Source organism: Diceros bicornis, chromosome 6 (genome assembly GCF_020826845.1).
Source record: "Diceros bicornis minor isolate mBicDic1 chromosome 6, mDicBic1.mat.cur, whole genome shotgun sequence".
Classification (NCBI taxonomy): Eukaryota; Metazoa; Chordata; class Mammalia; order Perissodactyla; family Rhinocerotidae; genus Diceros; species Diceros bicornis.
In genome coordinates, this window is record NC_080745.1 from 67,011,157 (window position 1) to 67,039,072 (window position 27,916).

At 40.3% G+C, this 27,916-nt stretch overlaps 1 protein-coding gene and 1 long non-coding RNA gene across 12 annotated transcripts in view; one reads left to right on the forward strand and one right to left on the reverse strand.

Annotated features, from left to right (window-relative positions):
* The window catches only part of ARMH3 (armadillo like helical domain containing 3), a 185,031-nt gene that overhangs the window by 98,794 nt on the left and 58,321 nt on the right, over positions 1-27,916 (reverse strand). For all 10 annotated transcript variants that reach the window (XM_058543838.1, XM_058543836.1, XM_058543831.1 and 7 more), the window contains one exon: positions 23,219-23,307. In XM_058543838.1, the coding sequence (XP_058399821.1) occupies positions 23,219-23,307 (89 nt within the window). The remainder of the gene's footprint in view (positions 1-23,218; positions 23,308-27,916) is intronic.
* Positions 12,867-17,779, forward strand: LOC131407377 (uncharacterized). 2 transcript variants are annotated; one of them, XR_009220486.1, is made up of 3 exons: positions 12,867-13,231; positions 16,569-16,825; positions 17,503-17,779. It is a non-coding gene; the product is annotated as an uncharacterized LOC131407377 (long non-coding RNA). The 2 variants fall into 2 exon arrangements; XR_009220485.1 differs by lacking the exon at positions 12,867-13,231 and having other exon boundaries at positions 16,325-16,825.

Consider the following 27,916-nt stretch of genomic DNA (forward strand, 5'->3'; position numbering starts at 1 on the left):
CCACTTCATAAATAGCAATTAAGCTCAGAAATCTGACTATGAAATGGACATCTTTGTGCTCCAAATTCACTACTGCAAATTTACCCCACCAAATTTGTTCAATTTACAAGTCAAAATGAGGGTCCCCCTCTCACCCTAGGCTGCAAGCATCTCATGTAACCAAGTTTTAGCTATGTATCTGTTTCAAATATCATTGCTAAGAGGGACATCTTTCAATTCTAACTGGTCACCAGATGTGCCAGCTATACTGTAGAACCTATAGGTAGGCTTCAGCTCTAGATAGGAAGAGAGCACATGAAGAGAAAAAAAACGTCCTTAACCGTTTTAACTACACAAACAAAAGCGCAGCTTGCTTTGTCCTCTCCCAACCATGACAACATTTACCAAAAAGGTGCCCGTTCTGCCTGGCAATCCTTAATGAGGGAAGAGATTGCTAAAACCAAAGCAATCTCAATAAAGAGACTTGACTGCCAAGTCCCTAGGTTAACAGCGCAGCTTTAAACACATTTTTGCAAATAAATATTAAGCATAAAAGAAATTATCAGTTGCCTTGAACTCTTTCACCCAAGACCATGAAATGAATCCTGCTCCTTTGCCCATCATGACGATTGCCCCTGTGCCTAGCTCCCCTACTTGATGGGAAACTATAAAGAAGGGGTTCAGCAGCTGCAAACAATCAGTAGTCCTTCTGCTTCCCCCCTTCAACCTTCTGCACTTCCACAGACACAAAAAAAGGCTTAACCTTACCTTTTCTAAGACCCTATCTGCTTCTTTGCCAGCAAAGAAGTCCACTCTCAAATGCTGTCTGAGCTTTGTGTGAAGTTCACTACTCTTAGAAAAGCTCTGATTTCAAACAGCAGGGAACGATGAGTAGGAGTAAAACTCTCCAGACACTTGCTGCTTGCCACACATCACCCCTCACTCTCAATCCTCTAAAAGCATAGGTACAGTAAAGAAACAGCAGGCAAGGAAAAGTACAAGAGCCTGTCTACATTCTGTTTCTAAAGCCTGAATCTTCCCCTCAAATAGCCAAAAAGCCTTGCTAGGGATGAAGGAGGTAGGCATCCTCACTTATGAACTCTTCACCCCTGCCCCGACTCAAGTTCTCTGAAGTTTCATAACGGAAAGGCAAATGATAGGCAGCTGGCCCTTTTGATGTTGTCTGTTAACATGCGATCTGTTGGACTGGACCAAAAAAAAACCTCCATGGGAGCCAATTCTGGATCACACAACCTACTTAGCTCCTACCAGGAGCTCAGAGAATGAAGGGGACTAGCTAAAATCCACATAAAAATCACTAACCCAGCCCAAACCTCCCTCCTTAATAAAGACCATCTTGCTGAGTTATTTAAGGGCTGCCCACTCCACCCCCTAATCCCAGAGCTTAGACAAGCCCTGCTAATGGATAAATCACCTGACAATCAGACTCTATAAACTCACAGGAGACAAGAGAAAAGGATGGGTAGCACACGTGGCACTCTGCAAAACATAATGGCTGGAGAGCGACAAAGCAGCTTTTGCACACATCCAATCAACAAGGACTTTTGTCTCCAGCACACACAGCACCAAGATGCAGCCTCAGCAGTGGTTATATGGTAATTAAGGGGCAGAAAACCTGGAGAAAAGGAAGTGGAAGCAATGATTTATTGCTCCTCTGCTGGACTACAGCTAATCTTGATCTCTGGGATTCAGCGTCAAGGACGACAAAGTGAAAAATATGAGGCGAGGAAGAGAGCAATTCCGGCACAGGACAAAAGGTGACCTGTGTCCCAACTGCCACAGACATCAGCAGAGCCAAACAGTATTGAGAAGGAGAGTCCAGCACTGCAATACTCTGAGAGTCAGTACCGGGGTTGGGGGGGATCCGCATTCTGCCCCTGATAATTCAAGTCAGATGCCCCTCCCCTCCAAAAAAACCTAGGGTTTTCTCACCTGAAGTAGTCACTCTCTAGAGAGAATTTAATAGGCAGCTAAAATGAACAAAGCAACCTTAAAATTGGCTCCCACAAGCCTCTGACATCAGGGACCACAATTCTTCAAGAGGGAATGCCCCCAATATCCCATGCAATACTGCTTTTTTCCTTCATCATTTCCCTGATTTTACACTCATTCTATCAACTGTCTGGTGTCCTATACGTCAGTACACACACATTGTCTTCTATTCTCTGACCTTAGATGATGGGAGTTCTAAGTCTGTGTGGCTTCAACATAGCTGATTATAGATTTCTAGAGCTATAAAGGACCTTCGAGGTCATTTAATCCAATTTCCTCATTTTGGGATTAGAAAACACCCACTTCCTCCACCACCCCAACTAGCTAGTGACTAAACTGGGATTAGAACTGGTCTCCTGTTTAGTGTTCTTTCCATTAAGATGAGATTAAACAAAGGTGCCAGATGGAGTTAAATGTTAAAGGGCAGGAAGCTTACATATAAATGGTGCGCCTAATTAGACTTGCTACCAACACTCATCTATAACTCTGGTTTATAACTCTCTCCACCTACTGGCTGCTCCAGGTTATTTTCATGTATTTGGTCCCCTTTTTCTCTTGATCTTCAGCTACTTATTAGAATGCAAGTGTTTATTACCTCACTATTACCTTTCCACTACTCACTCTCAACACTAAAAGACTCCCAAATAACTTTTCTCAGCATAAATCACCTCAGCAGGCCCTCTACATCTGCTCTCATATCTCTTCTTTACATCTCCTCTCTCACACCCCTCTCCCCTTCTGTTTCTGCTTCCTTCCTAGTATCTATAAAACAAACAAACAAACAAACAAAAACCAAACAGCACGTAACTGTCAACTAAAACTGCTATTTCCCTCATGTCAACTAAAACTGCTCCTATTTCCCTCACTCAGGGTTGCCTCCAAAATTATGCACTGATCATGGAATGTGATTGGATCTGGACTTCAAAGGGAGCCAAGATCCCCTTTTTTAGAACCATAAGCTATTATGGTACAGAGCTATGCACAGAGTTTAACTGCAGCCAAAGAAGAGAACAGCCTTGTGTCAGGGGTAGGTTCAAGGACAGTAGAGAACTGGCACTCCGGATCTCAATTCCAACACACAAGTAGCACAGAGTTCATGCTGGCTGGCTCCTGGTTCACCACTCTCCACACCAACACATTTTTTGAAAACTGTCCTTGATCCACTTGTCCAATTGGTGCCATCTGGGCACATGACCAGCCAAATTATTCCAAGGACAGTCACAGAAGTACACAGAGAGAAGGACATAGAGGGAAGAGCTAAGATAACTAAAAAGATAAGGGGTTGGTTGTATAAACATAGCATTGTTAATTAGTATATGTCTATAAGAGTTTCGTATCAAGTACAATACATGTTGTAGTCATTGTGAAGTTAAGAAGGGCAGGATGTACTTTTTTTTCTTTTTAATTTAACCCTTTGGTTTATCATCTTTCTAATTCTTCAATAATAGTTTTAAAAAGGAAACAGGGAAGAAGAGGCTTAACAAGCTCTTCCTCCCCAAAGACCTGACCCTTAGTCTGAGAGATTCCAAAGAAGAAGGGCCTATGGTATAGAAACTCAATACTATGTAAACAATGAGCAATGGCTGCTCGTCCTCACAGAACAGAAAGGCACAGCTTTTTGCAGAGACTATCCTTTCAGATGAGGACAAGCTTTGTGGCAGAGACCTTCTACGCCTTAAAAGACAATTCTCATCAGCCCCCATTCTCCAAAGCCCCAGGAGTGGGTTGCCCCAAAACACCAATGCCAGACAGACATATCATATAGAGGAATACATCATACCTTTCCGCTGAGTGACAACAACTACAAACTTAATAACTGTTGCCAGAAGCTCACACAAAGTATCTCAAACCTTCCTCTTTTCTACTGCCCTCTACCTGATACCTTAAAAAGAGACATTTAACTCCAGAAATCACCTCCTCCAAACTACATTCATCTTTTTTCAAAGGGAGAAACACCATGGCCATAAATGCCAAGGGAGGTAATATTTATTAGGTGCCTGCTAGATGCTAGGCATTATGTAAAGCACTTAAAGTACATTATTCTCACTGAATCCTACTATCCAAAGTAGTTATTATTTACAGATGGTCCCAACTTACAGATGACCAAATTGAAATTCAGAAAGGTTAAATAAGTTACCTAAGGCCACATAGCTAGTTGGAGCTCAACTGCATTAATGGCAACATACTGGGAAAAGGGCCCATGAACTCCCCCTCTGCTGAGGTCTACGAAACTGTACTGGTTCCTCCTAAACTTTAATTCAGAAAATATTTGTTGAGGGTGGGGGAGCTAGCTATCTAGTACCAATATCTATATTTGCTAGCTAAAACCATAACCTTACTCAGAACTCCACTAATCAGCCCCTCACATTTCAAAGGGATCAACGGAAAAATACTTTAAGTTCAAGTCCATCTCTCTTGTAAGCGTCTCAGGATTTCACTCCACTGACCTAGTCACTTTAACCTGCACACTCTCAAAAACAAGAGGTTGAAAGTAAAGACTTGAACAAGTATTTATACACCCAAGTTCATAACAGCATTATTCACAATAGCCAAAATGTGGAAGCAATACAAGTATCCACTGACAGATGAGTGGATAAACAAAATGTGGTATATACATACAATGAAATATTATTAAGCCTAGAAAAGGAAGGAAATTCTGACACATTTACAACATGGATGGACCATGAAGACATTATGCTAAGTGAAAAAAGTCAGTCACAATGGGCCGGCCCCATGGCTTAGCGGTTAAGTGCGCACCCTCCGCTGCTGGCGGCCCAGGTTCGGATCCCGGGCGGGCACTGATGCACTGCTTCTCTGGCCATGCTGAGGCTGCGTCCCACATGCAGCAACTAGAAGGATGTGCAGCTATGACATACAACTATCCGCTGGGGCTTTGGGGGAAAAATAAATAAATAAAATTATAAAAAAAAAAAAAAAAAGTCAGTCACAAAAGGACAAATACTGTATGATTCAACTTATATGAGGTATCCAGAGTAGTCAAATTCATAGACGTAGAAAGCAGAGGGCCCGTCCCGTGGCATAGAGGTTAAGTTCGTGAGCTCCACTTCCATGGCCTGGGATTCGCAGGTTCTAATCCCAGGTGCAGACCTACACACTGCTCATCAAGCCATGTTGTGGCAGGCGTCCCACATACAAAATAGAGGAAGATCGGCACAGATGTTAGCACAGCGACAATCTTCCTCAAGCAAAAAGAGGAAGATTAGCAATCGATGTTAGCTCAGGGCCAATCTTCCTCACACACACAAAAAAAGTAGAATGGTGGTTGCCAGGGGTGGGGGGACGGAGGAAATGCAGAGTTACTGTTTAACGGGTATGGAATTCCAATTTGGGAAGATCAAAAAGTTCTGGAGATGGAAGGTGCAGATGATTGCACAAAAATGTCAATGTATTTAATGCCACCAAACTGTACATTTAAAAATGGTAATTTTATGTTATTTATGTTTTACCAATAAAAAAAAAGAACAGGGGCTGGCCCTGTGGCGTAGCGGTTAAGTGCGCACGCTCCGCTGCTGGCGGCCCAGGTTCAGATCCCGGGTGCGCACCAACGCACTGCTTATCAGGCCTTGCTGTGGCGACGCCCCATATAAAGTAGAGGGAGATGGGCAAGGATGTTAGCTCAGGGCCAGTCTTCCTCAGCAAAAAGAGGAGGACTGGCATGGGTGTTAGGGCTGATCTTCCTCACAAAAAAAAAAAAAAAAAAAATAGGGCCGGCGCCATGGCTTAGTGGTTAAGTGCGTGCACTCTGCTGCTGGCGGCCCGGGTTCGGATCCCGGGCGCGCACCGATGCACCGCTTCTCTGGCCATGCTGAGGCCACGTTCCACATACAGCAACTAGAAGGATGCGCAGCTATGACATACAACTATCTACTGGGGCTTTGGGGAAAAAAATAAATAAAAAATAATAATAAAAATACATAAATGAAAAAAATAAAAAAAGGAACAAGAGGTCAGTGTTTTTCTTTCCACCAACACTAGCATGAGCCTTACAAACACTCCATCCCGACGTTCTGTAACCTCAGCATATGTGACTAGCTGAAATTTATATCATGGTACACAGAACTAAGTACAGGGTCAAACATACAAAGGCGTTTCCTCTTTGATGGGGAAAAGGAAAGGAGCCAAATATACTCAGTCAACAGAAAGCCATGGACTCTAGGGTAGGACTGCAAATTCAAAATGAATCCGGGTTCGGCCTGGTGGCATAGTGGTTAAGTTTGCGCACTCCGCTTTGGCGGCCCCAGGTTCGGATCCCAGGTGCTGACCTACATACCACTGATCAAGCCATGCTGTGGCAGCATCCCACATACAAAAGAAAAAAGATGAAGAGTGGCACAGGTGTTAGCTCAGTGACAATCTTCCTCAAGCAAAAAGAGGAAGATTGGCAACAGATGTTAGCTCAGGGTCACTCTTACACAAAAAAAAAAGGAATCCTGGGCAGCCTTCAAGACAACACTATGGCAGTCTTCAGAATAATAATCAAAGTTCACAATCAAAGCTACCAATGCACTGGAGTACCAATGATATCCTAGGAAATCCTTGGGGATCCTGGGTTTGGCTCCTAATCTTTGCAATCTCCACTAAATGGGAATCCAGGCACCCAGCTCCAAATATTTTTAATCTGCACTGAGTGAAAAATAGAGAAGTTATGTCAATGAAATATTTGAGGTATTATATCACACATTCAATATGTTTCAGTTGTAGGGAAGGGGGTGCTCCATACACACTTGTTTCTTCATTGGAAAGTCTTTTCCACCAGGCACTCTGAAAACTTAGTTTCTGGGCTCTTTTCCAGGAACTACAAATTGGCTGCAACTGCTGCCTCTTTTGACTCCATACTAGAAGCAACAGTCAGTCTCATACTTAGCTTTGGCCCAAACTCCTTTCCTTGGGGAGTCTTGTGCATCAAGTATGGCAGCATGTACAGTTCTGACTTTTCTGTATGCAGACATAGGTGGAATAAAAGATAGTGTGCAGGTTCTGGGAAGCTGAGCCAGGAACGGGTACCTTGATGGTCCCTGAATCCCAAGTGAATTCCCAGAGGCAGAGACAGCCAATCTATTTTCCAAATGAGGAGGGTTCAGTACTATCCACCTAAGAATCCTGCCACCTTACATAGGCCCCCCCTCACCCTAAAAGGAACTTTGTTTGCAGAGCTGTTCCTAGCATAAACGTACCCCACATAATGAGGACTTTCCCAGATTTTTTCTTATCCTGCTTTGAATTTAAGAGAAGGGAAAGAAGGTAGCAGCAAATTCTGTTGCCATGTAGGGAAGTAGAATGAATAATGGATATGGGAACTTCTCCAGGACTAAAACCTGTCCCCCACATTGAGGTAAACCAGGTGCTGAGAGGAACAAGCCAACCATGAGAAGACACAATTAAGTGACAGCTCAGAGCCTGCCTCAGAGAAGCAGAGGGGAGGTTTAATTACAAAACCAAATGAATGACATTTAAATAAGATTAAAAACAGGAAGGAGAAAGAGGGCCTCCAGCAGAGCACAAATAAATGTTTCCAAAGAATCAGGTCAGAGAGAGCTGTCTGTTTGAACAGCTTTTACATGCTATGAAGAGAAAGAGATACAAAGCAAAGACAAGACTCAGCCAGGCCCTATTTTGTGGCCTGGGATGGAGCTAGGATGAGATGCCACCGATCCCAAATCAAAACCTGCTCATTAAGGGAAACGGATAATTTCACAGTGACTGATAGAAGAGAAATATTAGCATCTCACTTGCTTAGGAGAAAAGTAGAGGAACTCAAAGGACAGGCTAGAAATAGCACTAGTGTAACAAGCCAACGCCTCCAAAACCCCAGAGGCATTATAAACTCTAGCCAATTCTAGCATCTCTGGACAAAATCACCAGTTACCCAGGGACATTGTCAGCAATCAGCAGGCTCATTGTCAATCAGCAAAGTGGCACAGGAAGGACTTAGAAGCCAACACTACCAGGAGAATAATTTTAAAATATACTGGGTGGCTTCTCAGAATACAGGCATCTGTCTGGCTGCAAACCCAAGCACCTCATTGAAAGAGAGGCCAATGAATCAAACAAGAAAATGAAATGGCTTCTGGTTGTGCGCTATGGGCCTCCCAGGTAAACAGATCACAAAAGTCAGTAAATTTGCTGGGAGAATTCTGGGAAGATGGCAGAGTAGGAAGCACCAGGAATCTCTCCCCCGACCTAGACAATAATTGCACTGTCTGAGTCTGTCCGATGTAACTATTTTGAAACTCAGCACTCTGATGAAGGTTTGAAACTTCCAGGGAAAGACGGATGGTAAATTTTGGTCAATTTCATCTCTTAGTACAGTAGCAGCTACCCATCCCCCACCCCCAGCCATGTGACAAACACTTGTTCCTGGAGCAGCTTGCACACAGCTTGTGGGAGCTAGGGTGGGCAAAAAGGACCCTGTCCTCCAAATACAGGGGATCTGTGCTCTGATTGCTGATTGCTCCTTCTAATCACAGAGGTGCAGACAAAGAGGCAGACAGCCATTGTTGTTGCCCCCCAACTATTGCAAGCCCTTCCCCCTCCCGACAAGTGACTTCCAGGAGATTTAAAGGACCAGTGTCCCTTTTCTCCCCACCTTCATTTTTTGTTTATCCCCTTTTGGAAGCCAGAGATTAAAGACTAGGACATTCAAAAACAACTGCATATACAGGGAAAATTAGAAAATGACTGCATATGCCCAGGAAAAAGCTCAGAGGAGACCTAAGAAGACATTAATTTTACACCTTGCACAGAGAGAGCCTACAAAACTCTTCAAAACAATCAAAAAAACAAAAACAACAAAAATAATAAAAAACAGCAAACTTGGAGGAAGGGGGAGAGTCTGATTTCTTGAACGTTGAGGACATTATGTTAAGTGAAATAAGCCATTCACAAAAAGACAAATACATACTGTATGATTCCACTTACAAGGGGTATTTAGAGTAGTCAAAATCATAAAGACAGAAAGTAGAATGGTGGTTGCCAGTGGCTGGGGGAAGAGGGGAATGGGGAGTTATTGTTTAATAGGTTTAGAGTTTCAGTTTTACAAGATGAAAAGAGTTACGGTGAAACATGGTGGTGATGGCTGCATAACAATGTGAATGTATTTAATACTACTGAACTGTACACCTAAAAATGGTTAAGATGGGAGGAGGGCAAAACGGGTAAAAGGGGTCAATTATATGGTGACAGACAGAAACAGATTTTGGTGATGAACACACTCTAGTCTATACAGATGTCAAATTATAATGCTGTACACCTGAAACCAATATATTATAAATCAATGTTACCTCAACTAAAAAATTCATTTAAAAAATGGTTAAGATGGTAAATTTTACGTTATGTGTATTTTACCACAGTAAAAACAAAAATGAGTACGTCAACAAGCTGCACTGTCTAAAGGTTCCACACCACTCTGGATGAATTGGAAAAAAGAACAAATCTTTTCTTTAAATGGAAGTTAGGTTCTGTCTTACCGTTTTCCTTGCTGTTGAAGTCTATTTGCTAAAAGGGAAAATAAGATTCTCAACCATCTCCAATTCTCCATTTACTTGGGGACACTGCAGTCCTCACAGCTACTGCCCACTCTCTTCTTGGTCATAAAAATGAGCTTTTATGTGCAAGTTCCCATATGGAACTTAAGAGTCTGGGAAATGCAGGATCCCATACACCTTATTCCTGTGTAGCTGCCTATAACTAAGCATGCTTAAAAGCCAGTGTAGTCTTCTAGGCCCCTATACCACCTGCTTATTTTTTCCAACATTGCCCAACTGAGAGAGAGCCAAAATTACCCTTTAAGAAATCTAACAGTCAATGAGACCATGTCTCAGCGGAACCATCTGATGTAGACCAAGAACTTTTACTTTCTGCCAAAAATGATGAAAAACCAATAACAGACCTGTCCCGCTTACTTGAGATGCAGGGAACGATGATAACTGATGAAACCAAATGATGTGTTCCTTTAGAACTAGTATAGGCTGAGCAACAAAAGCACAGCTACTCCTTCCTCTGCCTCTTTTAGTTGACAAGATGCTAATGGGCCTATGAGAGTTGATGTTTCTCTGGATAGGAAATGACTCCCTGTGCAGAGAAAAGAACAGAGATTCTCACTCTTTTAGGGGCTTTCAGGAGGGAATCTTTTTCTCGCTCTAACAGGCTAAACCTGTTAGAAATTCTTATCTTTTGCTTCTGCCAAGTTTCTGAGGGTAATGAGAAAAAGATTCAAAATAGGGTAAATTTTGGATTCAGCCAAATGTGGCAAATCTGAAGGAAAAAGGAGTTTCCTGGCATTCTTTTCCAGTCCTGGGGCTTTCTACAATGCTGTATAGATTCTTTCATAAAATTATTGAAACAGAGAAATACCTTCTAATGCCCCTATATTAGAATACCCTTACATTGAGAGGAATTATTATCCACAGAAGAAAGAAGCCTCCATTTTTTTGCACAGGGAAGCCAGAGCAGTCTTAATTAGGCATATCAAGCCTAGACTACATCTTGTAACATATTCCCCTAAATCAGAGAAAATTTAGTAGAAAGAGGAAGAAAATTTAAAAAGCAATTTTAAAAACAAAATAGCAATAACAGCTGCCAAAATTCCCCTTGCCATCTACTCTAGCTGTTTACTGCTATGTTCTTTCCCACCTGGATACCTTCTTCAAAACTAAAAGAAGCAATATTGTAGAGTTATATAAGATGTCACCACTGGAGGAAGCTGGTTGAAGGGTACAAAAACTCTCTGTACTATTTCTGCAACTTCCTGTGAGTCTATAATTATATCAAAATAAAAAGTGTGAAAAAAAGAAACTAAACTAAAAGAAGCAGACAATTAAAAGTTCAAAGGACAGTCTCCCAAAATCAGGAGGGGCTGCCAAAGCATCAAAGCTATACCTATACAAGAACTGCCAGATAAATCTATGGCTCAGGTCAGTCTTTCTCTTGAAAATTTTCAGTCCTGTATGACAACACCTACAGTAAAACAAGCTTCCAACAAAAGGCTCTCAATTCCCAGTCTCAAGGTGTACCTAACCATGAAGTCACAGGCTTCTGCCAGTGATGAGAGAGCCAGCTGGATCCAGAAAGCTGTAACACTCGGGGTTTTCCATTTTTCCTAGTAGGTATCTGAAAGGTCAGGCCATGTACAGTTTCTCTCTTTTTCACAAAGCTGTGAATGCTTTGGATGCTATTTAGCACAGTGAAGCTGAACAGACTGTTTTGGGGGCTTTAGGGGCCTTTCTTCCTGCAGGGAGGCAAATGTTGCCTTGTGATCTGTGTGGGGGAAGAGGGAAAATCCCCCTCTGCCCTTTCCCTTAAGGTTCTTATGGCTGGCCAAATAATTAACAAGACAGGTTAGCAGGAGAAAATAGTACCAAGTTGAATAAGAGGGAGAAACCAGGGATACTGCATTTCTCAACACAATAGAAGAAATTCTCGTCTTAAATACCATGTTAAATACCATGACACAGGAGGATGTTGGGGGTGGGGGGGGAGTCAGTTACAGGAGATTACCACTAAAGCACAGTAAACAAGAGTAAGGTTATTATGCAGATTTAAGGCCTCACCTTCCACATTGATAAGTTTTTAGAAATGAGGTCATCCCCCCTCTTCCCAATACAGAGAGGGAGATACCTTTACAAATGGAGATTTCCCTTATAAATGTAAATGTCTGTCTGGCAACTCCTCCCAAGCCCATCCAGAGAATGTGGCCAGAGACAGAACTTCATATAAAATGGGCTTGTTGGTGCCTTTTCTATTGTAACATCTATTTTACATTATATTACAGCCATCAGATAGAAGATCTGTTCCAGGAAGGAGTTACTATGTCAAATTCTTTAGGCAGTTAGTAGGGGAGGTCAAATGTCCGTCAGAGAAAACAATCAAGGTAAAGAGATACATTTCAGGGTGGCCAAATCTTTTTTTTTTTTTTTTTTTAAATGTTCTGCTCCACTTAATTTCTTTTTTGTTTCCCCCCTCAAAGCCCCAGTAGATAGTTGTACGTCATAGCTGCACATCCTTCTAGTTGCTATATGTGGGACACGACCTCAGCATGGCCGGAGAAGCGGTGTGTCGGTGCGCGCTCGAAATCCGAACCCAGGCTGCCAGTAGCAGAGCGCGCGCACTTAACTGCTAAGCCATGGGGCCGGCCCAGGGTGGCCAAATCTTGATCTCCCACAGTCCCGCCTTTGAAACTAAAAGTCTCACAGTCCTTTTGAAACTTAAAGAAGTTTCATAGTCCAGAAGCTGAGTTGGTAGATGTTCAACTCATTGAACACATTTCTTAGTCCTGATAATAGATCAGTTCAATTAAGTTCATTTTAGAAGGTGGTGATGCAAGTGGGCTCCCAAAGTTAGGTTTTATATATTGTGGAAGCAAGTAATATTATTTAATAAGAAGCATTTCTATGTAAACAAAAGAAAAACAAAGTTAATGGTTGGAGCAAATTGTAAACCAGTTTCTGAGTTTAGAGGACAGCCAGTTAAGAAGATTTTTAGATGTCAGCGTCAAAGTATCTTGTGCAGTTTAAAATGTCTCTGATGATGTCATCGGGTAATCTCTTAAGTTTATATCAAGTCCGTCAGCTTCAGTTTGTAAGGCTTCAGGATAAAGGGCGGGTTATTTTCAGTGATTTCAAATGAAAATGATGGAAAAAAATCAAAAACGTTAGTTAGGAGATCTGTAGTCAGATATTTTAGGAGACTAGAGGAAATCAGGATCCAGTCCAGTCAACAAAAAACAAAAACCTCAAAAGACAATTAACAAAACTAGGATCTAATATCCACAAATGTATACTATAGTTTTTACTGAAATATAATTTTTCTCTCTAAAATCACCCTCATTTTTATTAGATAGCCAAATTAAAACTAATTAGTTTATAAAATAAGTCTAGTTTTAATAAATTTGGCCCAATTATTTACATAAGTACGGCAAGAATAGCAATTGATCATATAGGCTCTTTTAAATCTGCTTTGCTGGAACTTTTTATAAGAAATCTCAGATTGAACTTCAAAGGCCTCTCGAGGCGAAAGTTAGGCTTTATATATATAAAATAAAGCCATAAGAACCTTAAGGGAAAGGGCAGAGGGGGATTCTCCCTCTTCCCCCCCAGTTTTGGCGTAGCTGGCAGGATCCCCACTGGCTGGCAAGTTGCCTTCTCTGGCTGGAAGAACTGCCTTCTCCTCGGGCTACTGCAGATGATGAGATACAGGAACGCCTGACGAAAGCCGGCAAAAGGTAAGACTTCTTACCACGTCAGGTTCCCGGAATCTCTATCTGCAGGGTCCAGTGGAAGCAAGCAGTGAGAATATTTTTTCTCTTTCTAAATTTAGATTGGCAGGAGAAAATATTTGGGAAACTAGTTTCTTGTGCTTTTAGTGACTCTGGTAAATTTGGTAGAGTACTCTTGGTTTTGATCTTGATCCCTTTTCCTCCCAGAGTAGTCCCTGTCTTGTTCTGTGTCCTGAGAACTTGGCTTTGTGACCAGTGAGAATATTCTCCTTGGTCTCCACCATACGGAAGGTGCATTTACCGGAGTGCACCTTGGTGGCCAGTCGAGTAGACTGGGGTTCCGAACTGTCTTTATCCGGCTGTGCCAAGCTCTCAAGGGAGTTTGTCATAAAGGGCCCAGTCCATAAGGGCTTTTGTCGTCTTAACCTTCGTTGCTTGTTAGTGCTGGAAAAATCCCATTCCAGTATCGCCTGCCTGGTGTCACAGATTAGCGGGTCTGTGACTGGAGGCGTCCCACACTAGTGTGGGAGACCCGAGACACCATTTTCACTACACCATCCTTACCGCCTATGCAACGAAGGTCTTTACTTTCTCTGAATATCTTTGGGAGTGAATTCTGTGGATCATGGGGGCTACATCATCTGCGCCCTCACCAGGGACGCCTCTTGCATCCATGGTAAAGATTTATTCTAAGCGTGGAAAGTTACCTCCGGGTCTTTCCTTAAAAAGGCTTATTGGATTGAGTCACTATTGGAATAAATATACAAATGAAGATCCTACTCATCAATGGCCAGACGACGGATCCTTTGAATTGGGAAAACTTCTAAATTGGGGGAAAAAAAATGTTTTGAGAGCTCTCACATAATTGTTTAATTGATATCTCAGAAAAGGCCAGAAAAAGGAAGGGAAAAATCAAACTAGCCTTAAGACCTTGATTCAGGTTACAATTGAATTGAGAACATGTAAAAGTGTAAGTGTTGATAAGATTATAAAGGTTGGAATGTTGGAGCTAATTTTATATAAAGAGGTTACATCAACTTTGCCTGAGTATGTTTTAAAATGTCTGACTGGGAATGCTTCCCTTGTCCAAAATTATAAGACCAAGACCTATTGATAAAAGTCTTAATGAAAACTATGTCTAGAGGTATAACAGGGGAATGAAATTTACATGAAATTTTGTAGAAAAACTGATGTTATTTCTATTACAGAACTGATTAACAAAAATAATAACTTAAATGATGGCTAATTTTACCTGAAGTCTTATGAAGTCTTGTAGGCAATCTAAATAATTACTGGGAACGAGTAACTAAATAGTTGTGAAAAAGATGAATGTTGGGTGAACTTTAAACAATAATTATGTGTTATGGTGGTTACAGCTTCCAAACTCTTTTTGGTGACTTAAAACTTTAGAGTTTTGCTAAATTTTATGATAAAAATTCATTGAGTATCTAGATCATTTCCAAATAAGATAAGATATTAGACATCGATTGCCAAATGTAGGTTTGTCTAGTTTTGGCTTCTTATTGCAGGAAAACTAAAAGATGTTTTGGGTCTATTAGTAAACATGTCTTGTGTTTTATTAAGAGACTGTACTATAAAGTAACATGTTTCCAGAAATTATGAAGTGTTTATAAATTTTCCAAGCCACAAGATACTAATGTAAAAGAAAGTTAATAATTGCTTACTTAGTTTTTACTTACAAATTAAGGTTTCCAAAGGTTAAAGTTTCTAATTAGTATACGTGCTTGAAGCTACTAAAAATTAAAAAAATATGTCTGTGTACAAGAAAAGTAAGATGTATAAAGAAGGTACAAAGAATGGAAATCTTTTATTTGGTTGATTAAGAAAGATAAATTTGTCCTCAAGTACTAGGAGGGAAAAGAAAGACATGGGACAATTTTGAATGTAAAAAGGAAGTTACAGAAAGTTTGTGGAAGAGGAATTCTGGAAAAGGAGTTTTATGCATGGTCAAGTTGGCTAAGATTAAAATGAATTTAATTAAGTAAATGAGTTTTAATATCAGAAGTGAGCTGGTACAAAATTAAAATTTGGTCTTCTTTCTCTTAAAAGAATAATTTTTCTTGAACTTTTCATCTGAGAGGTTATAAACAGTTTCTTTACCTTTGAGATGTCTTTGTTTTGTTAAAATAATTTCCTACGTTCAAAAGACTGAGGTCTCTACTAAGGCTTTTTGGACTGTTAATGCTCTGTTTGCTTTGACTTTTTATATTTTCGACAAGCTCCCCAAAATTCATATCTTAAAGTCTTTTTTTTACTTTTTTTTCTTTGAGAATTTTCAAAGGGCCCTGGAACTTCTCAAAGAAATTTGCTCTCTTCCTATAAGGAGGAAGATACTAAACTTATTAGGCTTATTCAGTATGTTAAACTACATGGGAAGCATTGTCAGACAAGTGATAATAAACCTGCTTAGGTGGTATTTTGTGGGTAAATGTTATTGATATAGGCGTTTTAAAATTTTATAACATTACTGAAATTCGGGTCTGTCCTGGTTATCAGTCATAATTCTGGTTGTTATTATTTAAAGTGCTGTATGTCACAAAATTAACCCAATTTCTTTGTCAATTGCCATTTTGAGGTCTTGTTACAGACTTATTTCTTTGCTCTAATGCTTTTGCAAAATGTTTCAACTTCAGAAAAATTCATGGAAAGGACTCTGACAGTTACACTGGAGTACAGGCTTCTGATAAACTTGCTGATCATAAAACTGAACTGGGTAAGAAATTACAGAAATCTGATGGAGAAACTGATAACTTCATGAAGTTGCTAACAAAAAGAGTGGGATCAAGAATGGATTACACAGGACTGAATGAACTGATAAGGATGATTATAATTTTTATGATTTTTCATTTGAAGTATTACTGAATTTTTAGGGCCGGCCCCGTGGCTTAGCGGTTAAGTGCGCGCGCTCCGCTGCTGGCGGCCCGGGGTTCGGATCCCGGGTGTGCAGCGACGCACCGCTTCTCCAGCCATGCTGAGGCTGCGTCCCACATACAGCAACTAGAAGGATGTGCAGCTACGACATACAACTATCTACTGGGGCTTTGGGGGAAAAATAAATAAATAAATTTATTTAAAAAAAAAAAACGAATTTTTAATGTTTTATTTTTTCAGATTTAAGAAAAACTTTTTCTCTTTTCTCCTGAGCTAGCTATGACTTATAACAATTTGGTAAAAGATAATTTTGCAAGCAAAATTGAAATATTTATCTTTTTCTCTCTACCTGATCCCTCCAGGATTTGGAAACTCTTAGTGAGTATTGTTGTTTTCATGGAAATATAGTTATAGGCATAAGTTCAATAAGAATCTGTTCTCCTTGTAACAGGACACAATTGGAAACACTGGTTATATTACCAAGGCTGTGACGGGAACATCATATTTGCGATATAACCATACAGCTTTTGAGGAATGAAGATTGGACTTTATGAAATAAAGCCATATGAAAACACTGGCCTGGTACCTTATGTTCAGTGTTCCAAGCAGCATTTACTGGATAAGTAAAGAATGTCACTTATCTAGCAGGTACAAGGAAACTCGAAATATTTTGGGGGAACCTCAGAAGAGAGGAATTCACCCAAATCTGTAGGTGTTGCAGGTGAAGTCTGATGACAAAGTCCTTGGCTCGGATTTCCTGGCCTCAAGAGGCCTTTAAAGTTCAATCTGAGATTCCTTATAAAAAGTTCCAACAAAGCAGATTTAAAAGAGCTTATATGATCAATTGCTACTTCTTCCTGTACTTATGTAAATAATTGGGCCAACTCTATTGGAACTAGACTTATTTTGCAAACTAGTTAGTTTTAATTTGGCTATCTTTGATAAAAATGAGGATGATTTTACAGAGAAAAATTATATTTCAGTAAAAACTATAGTATACATTTGCAGATATTAGATCCTAGTTTTGTTAATTGTCTTTTGAGGTTTCTATTTTTTGTTGACTGGACTGGATCCTGATTTCCTCTAGTCTCCTAAAATATCTGGCTACAGATCTCCTAACTAACGTTTTTGATTTTTTTCCATCATTTTCATTTGAAATCACTGAAAACAACCTGCCCTTTATCGTGAAGCCTTACAAACTGAAGCTGACAGACTTGATATAAACTTAAGAGATTACCCGATGACATCATCAGAGACATTTTAAACTGCACAAGATACTTTGACGCTGACATCTAAAAATCTTCTTAACTGGCTGTCCTCTAAACTCAGAAACTGGTTTACAATTTGCTCCAACCATTAACTTTGTTTTTCTTTTGTTTACATAGAAATGCTTCTTATTAAATACTTGATTGCTTGCTTCCACAATATATAAAGCCTAACTTTGGGAGCCCACCTGCATCACCACCTTCTAAAATGAACTTAATTGAACTGATCTATTATCAGGACTAAGAAATGTGTTCAGTGAGATGAACATCCACCAACTCAGCTTCTGGACTATGAAACTTCTTTAAGTTTCAAAAGGACTGTGAAACTTTTAGTTTCAAAGGCGGGACTGTGGGAGATCAAGATTTGGCCACCCTGAAATATATCTCTTTACCTTGATTGTTTTCTCTGACGGACATTTGACGTCCCCCACTAACTGCCTAAAGAATTTGACATAGTAACTCCTTTCTGGAACAGATCTTCTATCTGATGGCTGTAATATAACGTAAAATAGATGTTACAATAGGAAAGGCACCAACAAGCACATCTTATCAGAAGTTCTGTCTCTCTGGCCACATTTTCTGGATGGCCAGAGACATCTGGAGTTGCCAGACAAACATTTACATTTATAAGGGAAATCTCCATGTGTAAAGGTATCTCCCTCTCTGTATTGGGAAGAGGGGGGATGACCTCATTTCTAGAAACTTATCAATGTGGAAAGTGAGGCCTTAAATCTGCATAATAACCTTACTCTTGTTTACTGTGCTTTAGTGGTAATCTCCTGTAACTGACTCCGCCCCCACCCCCAACATCCTCCTGTGTCATTGGCTGAACATGGCATTTAAGATGAGAATTTCTGCTATTGTGTTGAGAAATGCAGTATCCCTGGTTTCTCACATGTATACATGTTATTAAACTTGGTACTATTTTCTCCTGCTAACCTGTCTTGTTAATTATTTGGCCAGCCATAAGAACCTTAAGGGAAAGGGCAGAGGGATTCTCCCTCTTCCCCCACATCTGCATCCGAACACAGGAGTCAGGAACTCTAAGTTCTAATCATGACTCTGTTTAGTGTCTGGTTCCATGATCCTTAGCAAGTCACTTACCCTTCTATACCTCCACTCCCTTCCCCAACAAATGGTGATAAAAATAATGACTTATCTATCATCCAGGGATGTGGCAGAGTGAAAGGGTAAGGACTGTGATCCATACATAAATGTCAAATAAAATGCCAGTATAAATCTGCCTTTAAATCGACCCATGTTTTCAGACTGTGGAAAGCCACACTATTTAAATTCAGGCTGCCTCCTCAATGCCCCTTCCGCCTGCAATGGAAGTAAAATAAGCTGACTCCATGAAGCTCTGCTCAAGTATTTCCCTCTCCAACAATTACATGCTTCTCTCTCAACATTCTGCTCATTCTTTGGTTAATGGCTTAGAAACCATCAAAGTTTCCATTTTTACTTGGTTAAAAGCAATCCATGTATCTGTAGGTAAGGAAGAGAGAGAAAAAGGAAAGAGAAATTACCCACCACTCCGTTTCACATCAACAACTCAAATAAAAAGGTGATGAAGTAAGCTCACAGAAACAGAACAACAAACATCCTACTGGGTTCTATCATTATTACTATTGTTGCTGCTTTGAGGCCCAAACACAACATCCTGCTGCTTTAAAAGAATGTTGGGTCATCGTTAATGGAAATTCTACATATCCATTCATCCATTTATTTATTCATTCAAATGTTTTCTGAGCCCCTGTTACAAGCTAAGCAGTGTGCTAGGGATAAAACAATGATTGAAACACAGGCCCTGCCCTCCAGGAACTTATTTTAAGAGGAAAGATAGATATTTAAACAAATCATTGTACTGACATATGCAAACATAGGAGAACAATGTGATATGCTGAAATAGAAGCTCTAAGTGCTGTAGGAAGACACAGAAAATAAAACATGGTGACCGACACGGTCTTTAGCCTCAAGAAGTTCAGAGAGGAGAATGCTAAGGTAAAATTACCAGGAGGAATGCAGTATGACTAGTAAATAAAGAAAAAATATTTAACCATATACTAAGATCTTCTGTGAAAACATAAGCCTAATTCGCAGGCTACGATACCGACTCAACACAAGGGTGACATAAGGGAAGCCATATTGTAGAAAAGAAACCCTATTATAACCTTGAATGACCTCTGACTAACTAACCCAGACAGGCTCTGTGGATTTTATGGCCCCTCCAGTGGCTGTAAGTTGATAACTTTATTCTTTTGAGTTCCTTAGGAATGTGATGACCCCCAAGCAGAGTCTATGCTGACAGCCATCATCAATGACAACCAAAAGATCAGGGTATAGGGCATTGCTGGGGTCTCTGATGCATACCTAGTAAAACAAAAGACTATCAGGAACTAAGACCAGATGGATGCCTCCACCTAGAGACCACCTGCCTCCCCCACCCAGAGACCAGCCCCGTATATAACTGCCTTGTAGTCTTTGTTCTGTAAGATGTTTTTTTTCGGATATTAGTCAGCCATCTTCCCTCTTACTAGCAAGCTGTAATAAAAAGTTCTTTCTCTCCTACCACCTTGCCTCTTGACCATTGGCATGTCTTGCAGTGGGCAGATGACTCCCACTTTGGGCAGTAACAGCCATGAAACCTAAAACTAAGACCAGGACTCTTAACATGGGATCATGAATGGGCTTCAGAGGGTCCATGAACTCTCTGAAATTATATACAAAATATGTATGTGTAAATGGACATTTTTCTGGACACAAAGATCATATCTTTCACTACATTCTCAAAGGTAAATAACTATTTCACTAGGATCTTATCTTAAAACCCAGTTTTCTATCTCTATCAGAGGAAAGTTTTAAGACCTAACCTTTTACTCAAAATATGAGATGTAGGTAGCCTAGAGGTCAGAGAAGAGCTTTTGAACTTTCCATAACTTGGTGAAAAATAGTGATTGCTCAAAAGAAGGCAAGGAGAGAGGCAGGACTTCTTCCTTTCCATATTATAGCTGAAGTTAACCTAAATATATTTCCCCATGTACTCGGATACCATGGTAACAGGCATCATAAATAGACAGTGGCAGCAGGGAGTAGGTCAGGGCTTGTATCTGTAAAACCAACAGGGAGGATTAAACCCCCAACTAATACAGCTGGCTCCTCCTCATCCATAAGACCAAGCCTGAGAATTCCATATGGCAATGTGGAGGGGACCTCTGGCTAACTCCCCAATATCAAAGAGCCACTGCAGTCAAATATCATAGGGATAAAAATCACCACTCAAAGTACAATGATACTAAACACCTACATTCCAAATGACAAAAGGCATTTGGACCTTAGCCGACTGCTTCCTAGACACCCAAGGTCTTCTGTGTGTCCAATCTAACAACATATGCCTTACCAGTCTTATTTATAAATAAAATTCAATTAAAGTTTGCAGCACATGTATGGGCAAGCATCTATACAAGTAAGCATATTTGCCATGATGAGTTTCACACAGCTCCCTCACGTCGGTAAGTCCAGAAGGCAAAGAAAGAGTGAAAACATGGGCATACCAAAATGAGGGGTAGTACCAGCCAAGGAATAGGTGGATCCACCATAGCCACATTTATATTCACTGATTGCAATATTATACATTATTATGGGCTGTGATGCACCAGATGCAGTGTAGCATTTTGCAACTTTCCTTAACACCTGCTGCTCTGCATCTCATTGTACACTTCATGTATGAACACATGGAGCCAGGGGTCCAGGAGGGCTCATCCAGTCAATATAGGAAAAGGAGCTCACCTCTCTTGGCAGAGAACTCTAGTACAAATGCCTAGACCTTAGGAACAAGCAGTCGTCCAGGCCTCACTAATGACAATCATATATACCTCCTCTCACCCTACCAAAGGCCTTAGAATGCCAATCAATCAGTCCTGAGACAGCATATAATTACAAACAGAGCTGAACATGACAGAAAGTACTCAAAGACATAAAGTCCAGTGACCAACACAGGATAAAGAATGGTTTGCCTCACAATTTCCTAGCCAGAATGGGGAAATGCTAAGATCCAGAAAAGACAAATATAAAAAACATTTTTTAATCTCTTACAAGATAGTTGCCTCTTTAAACAAAAATGATGGCAATGTATTTTGGGGTTTATAATGTATCTAAAAGTAAAATGTATGACAACAAAAGCACAAAGAACACACAAGGTAGAGGTAGGAGAGTAATGGGAAGCCCTGGGTTCCAGGGAGACAGACCAGGGTGAATGGTAGAAGGCAATGTGGAAAAGGCAATGGAACAGGGCAATGAGGAAGAGGACAACAGATGATGAGGATGGGAGAAAAGCCAGAGCGATCCCACGGGCCAGAGACAGGATGGCTAGGATAGAAAGGGAAGAAAATAGAATAAAAGAGAAAATAAAACCAGAAGAGAATCAAAAGCAGGCAGAAACAACTACTACCACCAACTCTTTAGTACTACAATATATAACTATCCCAGCTATAGACATAAACCATTTGTACTTGCATTAAGTTTTACAAATGTACCAGCATCCACAGATTTGCATCATTTTTGTGTTTTCTCTTTAATCCTAAATTTTTAGAGCCTAACAATCATACAACTATCCATAGGCAACCATAGTAAAAAGAATTGTTTGTTCCTACCTAAGAAATTCTAACTTTACTTATTTCAATCTCTTTTGATCTCTCTTTAGATCTTCTGACATTCCCTCAATCTCAAACTCTTACAAATCATACTCTTCTCTACTAAAATACCAAAATGCCATTATTGCCACTTAGTGTTATTTTCCTATTCCTTCTTCACCACCATAGGCAGGAACTGCAAAGAATTTGCTAATCTCATTAATTAAAGATCTCTACTTCCCATTATGGAGGACTAAATTTAGAAAGCCAAACTGGTTGGGAGGAAACCATGTGTCACAACAAGTGAGATAAATTCCATGGAAGGGGGAGGGGTTTCTTATAAAGCCTTTGACATTAACACACCCCCTTCTGCTGAGAATACAGAGAAGCTCTCCCATGGGTGGGGCTACATTTATCACTATAATCATCTGGAGAAGACTATTGTACCGTCAGGTCACAAAAGCCACAGGATCTATCAGAAAGTGAATGTCTCAGGGAACATGTCTCCTCTGCTTTCTTAAAACCTCCAATTTAATTGCACAAAAGAAAAGGATGGCAAGCCATCATTAATTGTACCCTTAGAGAAGAGCCACTTCCCCCCTGCAGGGATGGCAGTGACTTTACTGGGCTACCAAATGGATGCAAAGACAAAAGTAAACACTGTAATTTGCTGTTTTTGTCTCTGGCACAGGGGGAGTGGTATAATTGACACTGTCTGTAAACAGTAATAATGCCAGATGTAACACAAAGAACAGGATTTCCCCCATCACTCCACCTCCTTCCCACCCCCTCTCCCTATGACATTCCTCTTGAGATTACTCATCTTGAGGTAACACACAGAAGCCTCCCTATAGTCCATATGCTGCTACCAAATGGAAACGAGGGAGAATCCAAGTTTGTACTGACTCCTCCTCTACCTCACTCTTACTCAAAGGAAGAATCATTAGAACTCAAGAAATATTCAATTGTTTCTACCATCTGACAAAAAAATACAGGGAGGAGAAGGAACAAGAGAGAAAGTATTGAATACATATGTGACATGCCCAGGTCTGTATTAGAAGAAGGCTAAAATGATAAAAAGTATAAATGAAAATAGAAGCATCTTAAACAAACTAAAAAGTGGAAAAAAAACCTTTTCATCTTGTGCCCAGGCCTAGGGACTCATAAAAGATATAGAAAAAGAGGATGAATTCAAAAGAGAAAGTTACCTGACCAGAGTTCTCGCCAGGTGTAATGCAGGCGTACTCTACACTTCTTCTGGTAGCAAAGTAGTTTATGTACCACCTGAATGCAGCGTCTGTAACAGAGAAAGAGAAAAACTGGGGTAAGCCTAAGAATATGGTGCAACTCATCACACATACCCTTTCTTTAGTGAGGCAGCTTTAGCAAAGGCCACTAAAGACACTGAATATGTACATATACAAAAGACAGGGACTTCGGTTACCACCTAAGGGGGGTCATCTGCTCACTGCAGACAACACGCCAACAGTCAAGAGGCGAGGTAGTAGGAGAGAAAGAGTTTTATTACAGCTTGCTAGCAAGGGTGAAGATGGCTCACTAATATCCAAAAGAACCATCTTACAGAACAAGGACTATAGGCTAGTTATATTGGGGGCTGGTCTCCGGCTGGAGCAGACATCTGGTCTTAGTTTCCGATAATCTTTTGTTTTACTGGATATGCATCAGAGACCGGAGCAATGCCCTATACCTTGATTTAGTTTAAAGATAATAAGAACAGAGGGCTGGCCCCAGTGGCATAGTGGTTAAGTTTGGCGTGCTCTGCTTCGGCAGCCCAGGTTCACCGGTTTGGATCCCGGGCGCAGACCTAACACCACTTATCAGCCATGCTGTGGCAGTGACCCACATACAAAATATAGGAAAGAGTGCCATGGATGTTAGCTCAGGGTGAATCTTCCTGTTTATGTGAGTGGCGCCCAACACTTCTACCTGCAGCTTTCTGGTGGGTAAATCCACCACCCACCCACACACACACACTGCTTGTGCTAATTCCCCGTACCACTAGGAAAAGGAGGCTATAATCACATATAGGTCAACAGTCAATTAGGCACTATTGATACCATTCCCTTGAGTATCTTTCCTCAGAGGAAGGATGCACCACTGGACCAGAATTAGATGACTCCATTCAGAGTTGCAAACATAGGATGCAAAAATGTAAAATTAAAGATTTTAAGTCTTTAGATCTATTTAAGTTTGTTTTTAATTTAAATATAATTTAAATCTAATTTTTAATTAACTTAAATTTTATTTACATTAAAAGTTAAATTAAAAATTCAGTTCTTCAGTTGCACTAACCACATATACAATGCTCAATAGCCACATGCAGCTAGTGGCTACCATACTGGGCAGCAGATATATAAAACTTTTCTATCATCACAAAAAATTCTATTGGACAGTGCTGCTCTAGATCACTGGAATATTCAACATTATTCACATCCCAACAACATATTATGTTTTTGAGAGTATTTCCAAATAAACAGTTAAAAGGTTGAGGTTGAGATGAATGATATTTTTAAATATTATAAACCTAACAAAAAATATTTTTTCATCTCTGACTGGGGAGGGCTTTGAAAGCTTAAAAAGCCATGGATGAAAGTACAAAGGAAAATACTGATGAAATTTAATTCCTAAAAATGAAAATCTCGTTTGATAAAAAAATTTTAATGATTAAAAGCCAAATAATATGGGAAATTACATTTGCAGCAAATGATACAAAAGTGTTACTATGCTTAACATATATGTTTATATAAATTGATAAGAAAAAATAATACCCCTAATAAGAAAGATGTTCAAAGGAAATGGTCAACAAATCCCCCCATCCCCCAAAAGGGGGGAAATATAAAAAGTTAACATTTTTCTACAATGTTCAACTTCACTTTAAAAAGGCATATTAAAACAAGATTCTGGTTTCTGCATATCAAATTAATATAGATTTTAACACTGACAAAGGTACAGCAAAACAACCACTCATACATTATCAGAGAAAGTAAAATTGGTACAGAGCCCTTTTAGGAGGCAATTTGACCATCTCTATTGACAGTCTTAATAATGTTTATATCCTCCGACTTACTAACGCCACTCCAGAGAATTTAGTTTTAATCCAGAATGCAAAAAAAAATGCTTTATACAAAAAGATGTTCATCATAATCTTATTTATAGTAAAAGAAAATCGGAAACAACTGTGGAAAGAATTTCCAATGCTGAGAGCAAACCAAGTAAATCATTACACATATATTATGTCCCTCCAAAATGCCTATGTTGAAGCCCTAACCCCCAATGTGATTGTATTTGGAGATAAAGCCTTTAAGGAGGTAATTAAAGTTAAATGAGGTCAAAAGGGTGGGACCCTAACCTGATAGGACTGGCTTCCTTACAAGAAGAGGAAGAGACACCAGGAGCAATCTCACACAAAGAACGGCCATGTGAGGACACAGGGAGAAGGTGTCTATCTGTAAGCCAAGGAGAGAGGCCTCTGGAGAAACTACAGGTGCTGGCACCTTGACTTGGACGCCCAGCCTCCAAAACTGTGAGAAAATAAATTTCTATTGTTTAAGCCACCCAATCTGTTTTTTTTTTGTTATGGCAACCCAAGCCAACTAATACACATACATATAATATAACCCCATGAAGCTCTTAAAAAGTACATTCATGAAGAATTTTTCATAACACAAGAAGACATTTATGTTATAATGGTAAGTGAAAAAACAGCATGCAAAAGTGTATACAATTAAATATATGATAGTGGTCACAACTGTATTCAAATGCAAAGGAAAAAGATTTAATTTTGATGTTAACAGTGGTTGCCTTTTTGGGGTGGTAGGATTATAGGTGAATTCTGTTCTCTCTCTTTTCTCCAAATATAGTACAACTATATTTTACTTTTATAGCTAAAAAATCCACCACTTAGGGGCCAGACCAGTGGCATAGCGGTTGAGGGTGTTCCACTTCAGCGGCCCAGGGTTCTAAGGTTCGGATCCCAAGCGCAGACCTACTCACTGCTCATCAAGCCATGCTGAGGCAGCGTCCCACAAAGAAGAACTAGAAGGATATACAACTATGTACTGGGGCTTTGGGGAGAAAAAAGAAAAAGAGGAAGACTGGCAACAGATGTTAGCTCAGGGCCAATCTTTCTCAAAAAAAAAAGCAAAATCCACCGTTTAAAACAAATTCGGGGGCCGGCCCCGGGGCTTAGCGGTTAAGTGCTCATGCTCCGCTACTGGTGGCCCGGGTCCGGATCCTAGGCGCGCACCGACGCACCGCTTCTCTGGCCATGCTGAGGCCGCATCCCACGTACAGCAACTAGAAGGATGTGCAACTATGACATACAACTATCTATGGGACTTTGGGGAAAAAAAAAAGGAGGAGGATTGGTGATAGATGTTAGCTCAGAGCCAGTCTTCCTCAGCAAAAAGAGGAGGATTAGCAGGGACATTAGCTCAGGGCTGATCTTTCTCACAAAAAAAAAAATAAATAAATAAAACTGTTTTAAAAAAAAAATTTTTTTTTTTGGTGAGGAAGATCAGCCCTGAGCTAACATCCATGCCAATCCTCCTCTTTTTGCTGAGGAAGACCGGCTCTGAGCTAACATCTATCGCCAATCCTCCTCCTTTTCTCCCCCAAAGCCCCAGTAGATAGTTGTATGTCATAGTTGCACATCCTTCTAGTTGCTGTATGTGGGACGCGGCCTCAGCATGGCCGGAGAAGCGGTACATCACTGCACGCCCGGGATCCGAACCCGGGCCGCCAGTAGCAGAGCACGCGTACCCAACCACCAAGCCATGGGGCCGGCTCCATAAACAAATTCCTTTTTAAAAAAGAAACTTTTTGGTAAAATAGAAATGTCTTATGTCTTGTTACAAAGACGTATACATTTGTCAAAACTCATCAAACTGCTCATTCCGCTGCAATCCTGTTTACAAGTCCTTGGCAATGGGGGTCTAGAAACACAATGGGCAGATCACGAGAGAATAATATGGAGAGAACTAGTATGTTAATCTGTGAACCAAGAATATAAGTAATCAAGGTTTTACACTGTCATTTCTTAAATCATGTTAATGTCCCTTCTATTTTTGCCAAAGGGGAAAAAAACCCAAGCAAAAACAAAAACCTTGGCTGTGGTGAAGATGTAGAGAAATGGGAGCCTTCATACACTGCTGGTGGAAATGTAAAATGGTACAATCACTTTGGAAAACAGTTTAGAAGTTCCTCAAAATGTAAATACAGAGTTAGTATATAACCCACTAATATACACAAGAAAAATGAAATATACATCCACACAAAACCTTGAACATGAATGTTCATAGGAGCATTATTCATAATATCCAAAGGTATAAACAACACAATGTCTATCAATTGATGAATGGATAAAAAAAATGATGTTGTAGGGCCAGCCCGATGGCGTAGCGGTTAAGTTCACACACTCCGCTTTGGCGGCCCGGGGTTCGCAGGTTCGGATCCCGGGTGTGGACCTGTACACCGCTCGTCAGGCCATGCTGTGGTGGCGTCCCAGATACAAAATAGAGGAGGATTAGCACAGATGTTAGCTCAGGGACAATCTTCCTCAAGCAAAAAAAGGAGGATTGGCAAAAGATGTTAGCTCAGGGCCAATCTTCCTCACCAAAAAATAAAAAAAAATAAAAGGATGTTGTACATCCATACAATGGAATATAAACCAGCCATAAAAAGGAATAAAGTATTAATACATGCTACAACATGGATAAACCCTGAAAACATTATGCGAAGTAAAAGAAGTCAGTCACAAAAGGTCACATCCTATGTGACTTCATTTGTATAAAATGTCCAGAAGAGGCAAATATACAGAGACTGAAAATAGATGGGGTAGGGGTTGGGGGACACAAGCCCAAGGCTTGGACTGTATCCCTCTGAAG